General features: G+C 44.3%; 1 protein-coding gene across 8 annotated transcripts in view; it reads left to right on the top strand.

The window, feature by feature from the left end:
* The window catches only part of MLLT3 (MLLT3 super elongation complex subunit), a 371,915-nt gene that overhangs the window by 342,276 nt on the left and 16,588 nt on the right, over positions 1-13,051 (top strand). For all 8 annotated transcript variants that reach the window (XM_068234412.1, XM_068234413.1, XM_068234411.1 and 5 more), the window contains 2 exons: positions 1,852-1,923; positions 8,516-8,587. In XM_068234412.1, the coding sequence (XP_068090513.1) occupies positions 1,852-1,923; positions 8,516-8,587 (144 nt within the window). The remainder of the gene's footprint in view (positions 1-1,851; positions 1,924-8,515; positions 8,588-13,051) is intronic.

The following is a 13,051-nucleotide window of genomic DNA, read 5'->3' as shown; positions in this document are numbered from 1 at the left end:
CACCACAGATATTATAAGTAAAGTGCCAGAGAAAATTTCCAGAAAAAAAATGTTGAATGCTAAATTTTTAGTAGTAAAAATTCAGTATTCAGCAGTAAAAATTTGATGGAGCTCTAACCCGCTTTATTTAAAAGAATAATAACATAGATACTAATTTTCTGTAAAGGGCACACATAAGGTGACTGCAAAGAGATGACAACCATACTTTTCATATGTCACAAAATCTCCTCTGTGGTGCTGCTGTAAAAAGCAAATAAGATACAGAACCTTAAGTAGTAAATATCTTGTTCTTCAGCCACCTAATAATATAGGATTATGTCCATGTGAGGCCTTTCCCTCCAGCCACTAAAGGTTGCTGTTTTGGTGTACCGGAGCCTGTCTCTCATAAATAAGAACTACAACCCCTAGTGGTGCTACAAAGCCGGAATGGCCACCAATAAATTATGCCGATGCCATAAGGCGTAGGAAGATAGATACATGCTGTGCTTAATCTCTAAATGGCCCATACTCACGGGCTACAAATTGTTGCTGTCGCTAGCACACGGGAGCGTGTGCGCGACAGATAGGCGACAGCTCGTCGCCAGGTCCCTCCGCATACACACGGCGGAGGGACCTGGCAACTGATGCGACGGAAGCTGTCGCTGATGTTCATCCCCCGGCCGGAAGCTCAGGGTATTCTCTGCTGGTTGCTGTCGCTAGTTCGCATACACACGAGGACTAGCGACAGTTGCGGCGAAGTTGCGCGGCAACTGTCGCCAGGCGATTGACCGCGCCAATCGCCTGGCGACAGCAGCGACGAGCGACGGTTCGGGGTGCGCGCCTGTGTTGCGCCTCATACTCATGGGCGACCTGTCGCCGCAACACGCGCGCCCCACGTGGTTGCGGCGACAATTGTAGCCCGTGAGTATGGGCCATAAAACTACTATACAGTGAGGAGAGGTGGTAGCACTTCCCAAAACAGGCTACATCTGAATGACTTGCAGCATAGATGTGCAGAGCCTAATTATAAGCAGGATACACAACTTGCATTCAAAACAGATGCACCACAATTATCATAGTGGAGGATGTTCGCTTCCAAAACAGTTTGCATGCAGGGTGTTCCACTGTTTTGAATGCACGTTGTGTATCCTGCCTATAGTTTGGCATAATAATAATAAGAAGGTACTGTAAATAATTTGCATAGTTTAGATTGTTTCCAGGACATAAGGTAGAACTGCTTCCCATGATTTGGTCCTAATCTGTTGCGGATTGGTTTAGAGTTAACCTGTTAAGTAAGGAAGACAATTACTGCTAGTGCAAGCAAGAAGTCTATCCTTCACAGTGCTCATCATCTTTACGTGCAAGATGAGAGCAGAATAGTATAATGACCACAGGACTGCAACCTGTTGCTGTCAGTGTTTCTGTAAGAGGTAAACTGCACTAAATATGAATAATCACTGCTCTCCTTGGATATCCTGGTCTGATTTGTCAAGATGCCACTTGTTACTTTATAATGCGGCTGTAAATTCCTACAGGTCTGGCAGAAACCATAAAGTACAAGAGCAGAGGTCAAGAGCTTTTATCAGTCCCGCCAGAGGCCAGACTGGGAATTTACAGCTTATGGTTATTTACCTTAGCTTTGTGTATCTGGCAGTATTTCCTTTCTGTAAGCTTCACACTTCTGTCTGTGACTGCAGATGTTTACCAGTGGGTTCCCTCCAATCTGCTAGTATGTAACCTCTCATGACTGCTCATAGACTGAAGAAATCAAGGCAGCTCTGTTTCCATCCAATGCCTGTGCTGTGTTTAAACTGCATACATGCTGTTTTTCTCTAAGCTGAGATGTCATTTTTATTCTTTTGGTCTTTGTAGATCTTAGAAGTAAAAAGCCCCATTAAACAGAGCAAGTCTGAAAAACAAATAAAACACGGAGACTGTGATAAGGTAAATATCTGACTTTAAGTTGCTGTCCATAACTTTGATATGAGAATTCTTGCTTGCAGTGGTCCTCTTGCAGTTCTTTTAGGTTATGATGTTTCTTCTACAGAGCAGAGCGTTCGGCATCTTGTTGTCGCGTTGTGTTTTAAGTTCCCTGGGGGAACCATCCAAACGCAGCCATCCTGGAAGCGACATGCGGCGTCCAAAACATAACAAAGGAATCTACTGTAACGGTTATGCTAACATCGCAAAAAGCTGTACCCGTTGTTTAAAAATGCTTCCGTTCATTTGAATGGACAAGGGTTGATCACTTTTAAAAGTTGCTTTCGTGGCCCGCCAAAACGTTGCGTTTACTGCTGATTGACAGTAATTCAGCAAGCAAGATCAGATTACTGTGCATAGACTGTGCACGGACTGCTTGTCCATAACATGTAGTGTCTGTTCCATGATACAGCAACAGTTTGCAGCCAGTGCTGTGCTGCCTCTTTCTTCGATTTGGTAGTACCTAGACCATTTGAGCAATCCGGTCAAGGCTTGGCACCGGCCCAGGTCCAGGAGTTTACGCCTTGACAGCTATTCTCCGTGGATTTTGCATTTGTACTCACTGTTAGCCATAATCCCTGAACAAGCATGCAGATCACAGGTTTGTGGCAAGAATTTCTGCATGCTTGTTTCAGGTGTGTTATTCAGACACTATTGCAGCCAAAGAGATCAGCTGGACTGCCAGGCAACTAGAGTTGTTTAAAAGGAAATTAATATGGCAGCCACCATATAACTTTTAGGTGTCCTGTAAGTAGTTGTGTATGTGGTTACACAGCCACTCCTGTCAGGCTTAGTATCATCACTTCTACCAATGCTTCTAGTTGGAAGAGCATTGCCAATCTTAGTTGCATGACCAAAGATGGGACCTACATCACCTGTAGCACAGGAGAGGGAGATTCGCCATCCCACATGTGGCTTATAATAAACACAGCTCTGTGTACCCCAACATGATACAAAAGGGTTCTTATTTATATGGATTTGTTGAGGTATCCTAAGGTAATTCCTGTGGAAAATAAATTATCTGTGCTTTGCTTTGCTTCGTTATAGATTGTGAAGAGACTGGCCCAATTCACATAGGTGTTTTACTGACTGTTTCCTGGCTGCTGATATGTCACTAGTGAAAGAATTTCCAGAATGCAGCTACATAATCGATATTGGTAATAGTGCCTCTTGTGTCAGACCAGTAGTTGGACCATTACTGGGTGGGGTGATTCTAAGTGTGTATACACACATCCAATTTTGATTGGCTAAATACTGATCAATTTGCCACCTCTGTGTAGTATGAGGGCAAACAGATTTTGCCTAATATGAACAGATTGTAAGTAAGCTCTCATATTATATAGAAGTGGTAAAAATGACCAACCATTGGCTAATCAAAACTGGATGTGCGTATGCAGCCTAATGCTCAGAAGCTAATCACAGAGCAGGAGATTGCTCTAAGCTCTAATGATGTAGAGATGCAAGTTTAACTGTATTCTAATGAGTCCTCACTAGAGAGAATTTGCCAACCAGGAAGCAGACCTTTTTGCAGTGCAGTCTTAAAGCGGATCCGAGATGAAAAACTAACTATAACACGTAACTCGTCTATATATCTTATCTAAAGTTTAGATAGTTTACACAGCAAATCTAGCTGCAAACAGCTTTAATAGAATATGATTGATTATTCCTGTGATATAATAACAGCAGCCATGTTGTTTGTAAACATTACACAGAAGCAGGCTAATCTGCATCTTAAACAAAAAAAAACCTAATCCCCCCCCCCCCCCCTCCTCCTTCCTCCCCTCTGCCTCTGAAATCTCTGGCTAGTAATACCTCCCCCATCTTCTGCCCAGACTGAGCTCCCGTGAGCCCTCGCTACTGTCTGAAAGTGCCTTGGCTCTCTGAATACCTGTGGGCGTGGCTTGTTTAGTTTATAGGGAATTAGAGTATTAAAACAAAAACGTATTTGGCTTGAGGAATGCCCTATAAACAATAGGAAAGGAACATAATTATGCAATGAGTAAAAGTTCATCTCGGATCCACTTTAAAGTTGTGTTCCAAGGTGCTTTATAGCTCTAATCCAGTCTTTCTCTCACATTGCTCTGGAATAGTACAGGTGCTTACACACGCACTACGGCCGCCAAAGACTGGTCCGTCAGACCCTCCCGCTGGGCGGACTTTTAGCCGACAGTAGCACGTGTGTATGCACTGTCGGCGGACTGATAAGGCTGTTTCTGAACGAACCGCTAAGCGTAGCATACACACGCACTACTGTCGGCTGAACGTCCACCCAGCAGGAGGGTCTGACGGACCTGTCGTTGCTGCATGTAGTGCGTGTGTACGCACCTTAAGTGTTAAATTAAACATTAAATACACTTTTGAAATCTTTGAAGCAGAAGAGCAGCAGTACTTAAAGCATATTTCAAATTAATGTGATCTTATCTGTATCTTGCAATAGCAGACATGCTCCCCACAGTAGGTTATTATTGTTGCTTCTTTCCCATAGCTCAGTGATCTGCAAACTTGGCTCTCCAGCTGTTAAGGAACTACTACTAGTCCCACAATACATTGCAGAAGTCTGACAGCCACAGTCTTGATTTATAAAGGCAAATGCATTATGGGACTTGTAGTTCCTTAACAGCTGGAGAGCCAAGTTTGCAGATCACTGCCATAGTTGATGTCTGCCTTCTGTATCTTTTGCCTGCATGGGAGTTTGCATCTTGCTGGTGATGGCAAAACTATGTACAGCACAGAGCATTTTCATCGTAGCATGTTATAACTACTACTTTATTTGTAGTGAGAGTGATTTAAAAGGAATTCGAGGTGAGACAAATGGAGGCTGCATTATTTATTCCCTTTTAATGGAACACCGAGGTGACGTGACATGAGACAGACGTGTATGTACAGCAGTGGTCCTCAAACTAAGGCCCGCGGGCCGAATGTGGCCCCTGAGGCTTTTTTTACCGGCCCCCACACACAAAATGTATTACTTATAGATGCGGTAAGCTACATCTTTAAATATTGGTAGTCCACATATAGAATAGCAGTGCTGGCACCACCCTTCCACATGGAAGCCAGAAAGCACTGATTCTCTGGTTTCCAATCAAATTCCACAGTAGGTGACACTGCTGTCCAATTGAACGGAAAGTTGTCACCTGGGTATGCTTCACTGTCTGGCCCGCAAAGACTTCTACATCCTTTTATGTATACTTCGGCCCCCCAGCAGTCTGAAGTATGTTGACCCGGCCCTCGACCCAAAATGTTTGGGGACCCCTGATGTACAGTGTCAAGCAGTGTCAAGCACACAAATGACTATGCTGTGATACTTTTTTTCCGTTCTCTGCCTAAAAGAGTCAATCATCAGGTATGCAAGTGACCGTTTCTGTCTGGGTTGGACTATAGCATGACAATCATTGATAAGGAATTACAGCTATAAAACACTTTCCTGTCAGTAAATGGCTTTTGAGAGAAGGAAAGTGATAAAAAGGGTCAAATGGTTCATAGATTTGAGTGCTGACATACTTCAATGCATGTGTCAGAGAAGCAATGAAACAATGAAAATTGAAAAACTAGATTTAAATCTAAAATAAAACGTGGGATATCTGAAAAAAAAAGTCATTTTTAGGAGGATAGATACAGTTGTTTATATCGGCAGTTTATTTTCACCTCGGATGTCCTTTAACCAGTTTACCCCCGCCCGTACGAATTTCTCCGTCCCTTTTTCCATCCTTTAACCCCCAGAGACGGAGAAATCCTTACTTTCCACGCTCCCGCCGCTGCCCGCGCTCCCGCTCGCTATAGCGCGCACTCCTGCGGGTAAACACGCCGCTCGCCCGGAGATCAATGAACGGGAAAGTCCATTCGTTGATCTAAGCCCCGCAATGATCTGCTGCTTATCCGATAAGCAGCGCGATCATTGTGGAAAAAAAACTACTTTACCAGCCTCCCAGTACTTCCTCCAAGCGTCCGGAACGACGCTTGGAGGTCGCATTAAAAAAAAAGTTACTGTTGCCATCTTGTGACCAAATAGTAAAACTACACTCTAAAGCATTTTAAACATACAATCACATTACTTATACACAATAAATTAACTCATTACCTCCCACACTCCCCATTTTTTTTTTGTAATTAAAAAAAAATGAAAAAAATTACAATTAAAAAAAATACATAAATAGTTACTTTAGGGGCTGAACTTTTTAAATATTTATGTCAGGAGGGTACAACACTGTTACTTTATAAACTATGGGCTTGTAATTAGGGATGGACGCAAAACTGAAAAAAATGCACCTTTATTTCCAAATAAAATATTGGCGCCAAACGTGATAGGGACATAATTTAAACGGTTTTATAACCGGGACAAATGGGCAAATACATTTCATGGGTTTTAATTACAGTAGCATGCATTATTTAAAAACTATAATGGCCGAAAACTGAAAAATGATTTTTTTCCCACATTTTTTCCTATTTTCCCATTAATACATATTTAGAATAAAATAATTCTTGGCATAATGTCCCACCTAAAAAAGGCCTAATTGGTGGCGGGAAAAACAAGATATAGTTCATTAAATTGTGATAAGTAATGATAAAGTTATAGACGAATGAATGGAAGGAGCGCTGAAAGGTGAAAATTGCTCTGGTGCTCTATTGGTAAAACCCCTCAGTGGTGAAGTGGTTAAACAATGCCAGTTGCCTGGCAGTCCTGCTGACCTTTCTGGTTAATAGCGTCTGAATCGCACACCTGAAACAAGCATGTGGCTAATCCAGTCAGACTTGAGTCAGAAATACCTCATCTGCATGCTTGGCCAGGGTCTATGGCTAAAAGTATTGGAGGCAGTGGTACAGCCAGGCAATGTGCATTGCTTAAGAAATGAATATCAGCCACCATATGTCTCTCACCTTAGAGTTCCCTTTAAATGTGACAGTGTTTCTCAACATTTTATTGTTCTGTACCCCTTTCGAAGTCTGTGCTCACCAAATGGCCCCCTATATGGTAAAGATTATCTCAAGTACCCCTTAACACAGATATATTTAATAGTAGTGCATGGTAATTGTTTCTAAACAAGTGCGACAAGGAATGTCGTGGCCATGTGTTAAGCTAGCCATACATGTAGCGATGATGGGCGGATTCGACCAAGAGACAAATCTCTCTCTGATCGGAGAGAAATCTGTCAGGTGCCCATACACCATAGGCCGATTCCCGATAAATTTCAGCATGAAATCTCTCTGGAATTGGCCGAGCCCGCCGCATCCTCCGCTTTGCTGTGTGTGTAATGTATAAATGTGCCCTAATGTGCAATTATACACTACCTGTCCTGTGTCCCGGTGGCCGTCCATCTTTCTCCAATTATCTGTATACGAGCTGCCAGTGTAGCTTGTGTGTGATGGCAGGGTGTATGCGGCTGATTGAAGAGAGGCGGAAAATAGATGGCTCCCACGACACAGGACAGGTAATGTATAAATGCACATTAAAGCATATTTATCCATTACACACACACACACACACACACACACGGAACAGCGACAGGGGGTTTGTTGCGTTTGTAGCTCGTTCCGATTATCACTCGTAATTACCGCTGCGCACCTGATTGAGCAAGTCGGCCCTACATCTTGCAGCATGTCTGATCGACTAATGCGACCAATCTCAGCCCTAAATTGGAGGCATTGTCAGTCAGGCATGCACTTGGCGGCAACGATTTTCATCAAATTCCGATAATAATCGAATCGGATGGTCGATCGGCCACCACCTTTATTTTAAATGTAAGGATTTATGGAACCTTTTTTTTTCTAATGTAGCACAGTGCACTGGGCTTTGGGGGCTTTAATATCTATCTAGCTGTCTGTCTGTCTGTCTGTCTATCTATCTATCTATCTATCTATCTATCTATATATATATATATATATATATATATATACATGGATCCGAGATGAACTTTTACTCATTGCATAATTGTGTTCCTTTCCTATTGTTTATAGTGCATTCCTCAAGCCAAATACTTTTTTGTTTTGTTTTAATACTCTAATTCCCTATAAGCTAAACAAGCCTCGCCCACAGCCTTTCAGAGAGCCTTGGCATTTTCAGACAGTAGCAAGGGCTCATGGGAGCTCAGTCTGGGCAGAAGGAGGGGGAGGTATTACTAGCCAGAGATTTCAGAGGCAGAGGGGAGGAGGAGGGGGAATTAGGCTGAGTGCTGAAGATGCAAATAAGCTTACCTATGTGTAATGTTTATAAACAACATGGCTGCTGTCGTATCACAGGAAGAAATAATCATATTCTATTGAAGCTATTTGCCGCTAGATTTGCTGTGTAAACTATCTAAACTTTAGATAAGATATATAGACAAGTTACTTTTTATAGTTAGTTTTTCATCATTCGGATCCGCTTTAAGCCCAAGAGTTCTTAGTAGTGAACACAATTAAATATGCATATTTCTAATTTTTACCTTTTTTGTTTGATCTGCAATGTTTGAATTTCTAATGCTTATATTGTTTGAGCTCAGTGGGGTAGAGGATGATTATCTTCTTTTTGTTTTAACTAGGACAGCAGAGTATTATTTAATGTTGTTATTCTTTGTTCTAGGCATATCTAGATGAATTAGTTGAGCTCCACAGGAGGTTAATGACTCTAAGAGAGAGACACATCCTTCAGCAGGTAAGCTGCCTATATAGACTTGGGTACCCGGGGGAAAAAAAGGTTATTTTATATTAACTATAAAAATCTCTATTTAGCTTTTAGCTTTGGGCCATTACTATCATCAAGCTAATCTAATGGTTTATTGCTACTGCAAATCACATAGTGCACAGAAAAATGTAGTCATTTTTTGGTGCACTTGCAAATCCACATTTAATTGTATTGAATAACACAGAAACACAATTGCCCCAAAAATGCAACCTGCAGTGTTTTTGTACTTTGGCAAAAATGTAATTACAATACAGTACTAAATGTAATGGAAGTCCTTGTATGCTCCAGGTTTATTTTAATTGGTATTCACTTTCTGTAATGATTTACCTAAAAAAAAATGCTATATGTATTTTACTTGTCTACAGATAACCCCCTCCCCCCCCCCCCAAAAAAAAAGTGCTGCCTGGTCCGTGGGGGTTGCTGGACCAGGCAGCGCTCATTACCTCCTCTCCCCGCAGTTCCTATCTGCAGCCATCCATCACTTTCACTTTGGTGACCTTTGGGGTCACAACGCTGGAGAAGAAGCGATAGCATAGCACTGATTGACAAGGAGGGGGTGGGGTAGAGGAGGGTAGTAGGCAGCAGAAAGCCTGTTAGAAGGCTCTGATAGATAGGAAAGGGGCGTTTTGTAGGCGTTCCTTAGCCTGCAGCGTGAAGCCCCTTCCCCTAGTCTATCGACATTATGAATGTCGCCAGATTCCAGGGGGGGGGGGGGGGGGGGAAGAGGAGGCTAGAGGGGGTGCAGGGGGCATGGAGAGCAGCGATCGGGGCACACAGAGGTATGTCCTGCAGATGGGAACATGCCTCTGTGTCCCTTTTTTTAGATTTAAAAACCCGCCTTGGGTTCTCTTTAAAGGATACCCAAAGTGAAATGTGTCAGTGTCCAGTGCTAAACATACAAATAACTAGGTTGTGTTTTTATTTTTATTATTATTATTTTTCTGCCTGCAAGGGTTAATATTTAGGTATGCAAGTGACAGTTTCTCTCAAGTAGGGACTAAGCTTAAAGCTAATGGGAACCGCTTCTTTAAAAAAGAAACCAGATACTTGAGAGGGAAGGCTCTGGGTCCTAATGAGCCTTCCCTCTCCCGGAGCCCTTAGTGCAGCTCTGTCCCCGGCAGCAGTATTTGACTAAATTGGTCAAATACTGCTCCTTCCGCCAGACGATGGTGTCTTCGGGAACCTGAGTGCTCCTGAGGACGGGGCGCTTTATACTGTGCGAGCGCCCTCTCTCATGCACTTGCGGCAGTATAGAGCCGCGTTTCTTCGGGTACACTCGGCTCCCGAAGACTTCCGAAGTCCGCCGTGGCAGGGGATTTGAATGGAGGAGCTGCCGCCTGAACGAGAACACCGGGAGAGGAGGGGGAAGGCTCATTAGGACACAGAGCCTTCCCTAACCTTAGGCAAGTATCTGCTTTCTTTTTAAAAAAACAAAACCAAATCCCATTTGCTTTAAACTATAGAATAACCCTCACCAATAAGGAATTAAAGCTAGAAAACCTTTTCCTGGAAGAGAATGGCTTCTGAGAGCAAGGGATATATTAAAAAAAGGTCAATAGTTCATGTATTTTAGCTTCTGGGACACTGAAAGACTGTCAACATATAATACAACATTAAAGGGACTCCGAGCAGTGCAGAAACTATGGAAAGATGCATATCATTTTAAAGCTCTTTCTCCTCTTTCCAATGATATATAAACCGCCACCCTACGCCTTTTGGTTTTCGCTATTTTCGCGATTGAAATTGCTGCGGCCGCGATTTCGATCGCGAAAATAGAGAAAACTAAAAGGCGTAGGGCGACGATTTAGGGGCCGTCGGAAACAGGAGAAAGAGAGCTTTAAAATGATATCCATCTTTCCATAGTTATATTGTATTACACAGGACGACACTTTCCCCAGTGTCAGCAGCTCCATTCAGCAGAATGGAGCTGCTGACTTTAGGAGAAAGTCACCCTGTGTAATACAATATAACTATGGAAAGATGGATATCATTTTAAAGCTCTCTTTCTCCTCTTTCTGACGGCCCCTAAATCGTCACCCTACGTCTTTTAGTTTTCTCTATTTTCGCGATCGAAATCGCAGCCGCTGCAATTTCAATCGCGAAAATAGCGAAAACCAAAAGGCGTAGGGTGGCGGTTTATATATCATTGGAAAGAGGAGAAAGAGCTTTAAAATGATATGCATCTTTCCATAGTTTCTGCACTGCTCGGAGTCCCTTTAAGCATTCTTTTCTTAGCTAATACACAGAAAATACAACAGCAGAAATAGAAAAGTCATTTCTAGACATAGGAGGATAGATGCAATTGTTTGTAATCAGTTTATTTTCACCTCTAGTTTATTTTCTGTGTATCATGTGTTGACATTTGCTTTATCTCTTCTGCTTTTTTTTTTTTTCCCTTTCGTTTATTCTATTTTCAGTGGACAGTTTTATATGAATAGTGTATGTTACTACTGCTGCTACTACTAGGTCCTAATTGATATGTCAATTTTTTTAGTTTTACATCCTCAGTGCTAACTGTCCTTAAGTGAAACTTTGTTGCTTCTTCATTTTAAGGGCTTTTTCAAACCTTCAGGTATGTTTGCCTTAGGACATGTGTTTTTAATATGCATGTATTAAATTTGTGTATGTGCAAAAGCAAGCACAATGCACAAAGTGTGAAGGAACCCTAATGCCAATTTTGGGGAGAAATTGAGCACCACTTCTCAGTAGATTTTGGGCTGGGCGGAAAGTTAACCACCCTGGCGTTCTATTTCCCCAGGATTTCTGTGCAAAAAGTGGTTCAATTAATTTCCAATAATTTTCAACCAATTTTTTTTTGCAATCATTTTTTTAATATATTGAATTCAATACAGGTTATTGTATTGAATTCAGTTAAAAAAAAAGTGTTTGCTGCGAGATTTTGATGATGCTGTGTGACATTGGTGCCATCAACGCCGATCGACGGGGGACATGTGATCGCCAAGGGAGAAGCAAAATCCGCCAAGGGACATGGAAGAAGGCACTGGAGAAGCTATCAGAGGTACGCAGTGAGGGATCAGCATGCCAATGGTGAGTATAAGACCCAGATGTATAGCCAGATGTATTAGCCAGATGTGCAGCCAGGTATAGTTAGCCAGATGTGCAGCCAGGTGTAGTTAGCCAGATGTGCAGCCAGGTATAGTTAGTCAGATGTATTAGCCAGGAATAGTTAGTCAGATGTATTAGCCAGGAATAGTTATAATGTTTTGCCAGGTATATAGGGAGCAAGATGTTTGCTGGTGTATAGGAGACAGATGTGCAGCCAGGTGTATAGGAGACAGATGTGCAGCCAGGTCTAGGGAGTCATATGTATAGGGAGCTAGGTTTGCTGGTGCCTCTGCCCCCCCAACCCCATTGCCCCCGATGCCCCCTAACTGTGGCCGGGTGTCCCTTCTGTGGGGGGGCTCCTTTTCTGTGCTGGCTGGTAGTGGCCGGCGGGGATCCCCTCTGTGGGGGGGGGGGGGGGGGGAATCCCCATACTGTGCGTGTGGGTGGCCGGGTGGCCCTTCTGTGTGTGCATTGGGGGGGGGGGGGCAGGTGTCCCCTTCTATGGGGGCTAGTTGTGGTCGGTCGGGGACACCCCCTTCTGTGGTGGGGGGGAGGTGGGTGTCCGAATCTATGCGGGCTGTGGGTGGCCTCTCCCTCCCCTTCCCCATCCCTCCCTCTCTGTCCTCCGTGCCCCCCCCCCCCCGATCCCGTGTCTCCCCCCTGTAAGAAGCCCTGATCTACTCACCTGAGGGCTTTCTCCTGCGGCGGAAGCGGCACACTCCCTCCTCCATCGCGAAGTCTCGTGTTCTCTGTAATTACAGTACGCAGCTTGGTGACGTCACCAAGCTGCGTACTGTAATTACACAGACCGGGACTTCGGCGATGGAGGAGGTGGGTGTTCATCGCGGCCGGCGCAGGAGAAAGCCCTCAGGTGAGTAAAGCAGGGCTTCTGACAGGGGGGGAGACACGGGATCGGGGAGGGGGGGGGCACAGGATCAGGGGTGAGGGGGGGGCACGGAGGACAGAGAGGGAGGGATGGGGGAAGAGGAGGGAGAGGCCACCCACAGCCCGCATAGATGGGGACACCCACCTCCCCCCCCCCACCACAGGAGGGGGTGTCCCCGACTGACCACGACTAGCCCCCTTAGAAGGATGATACCCCCCCCTCACACACAGAAGGGCCACCCAGCCACCCGCACGCATAGTACGGGGATTCCCCCCCCCCCCCCCCACAGAGGGGATCCCCGCACCAGCCACCCGCTGGATCAGGAGGGGAATCTCTGCACAGCCCCGCACATTCTCTGCCCCGCCGGCTGCACAGGGATTCCCAGGGTGGCTGGATGCTAGTTCAGTATGCTGTGGGTAGCACAGATCGCTACCCACAGCGTGCGGACAGGCATCCAGCCATCCTGGGGAATCCCTCTAATG

Source organism: Hyperolius riggenbachi, chromosome 1, assembly GCF_040937935.1.
Source record: "Hyperolius riggenbachi isolate aHypRig1 chromosome 1, aHypRig1.pri, whole genome shotgun sequence".
Taxonomy (NCBI): Eukaryota; Metazoa; Chordata; class Amphibia; order Anura; family Hyperoliidae; genus Hyperolius; species Hyperolius riggenbachi.
The sequence above is the reverse complement of the archived record's forward strand: the minus strand, read 5'-3'. Positions and strand labels throughout refer to the sequence as shown.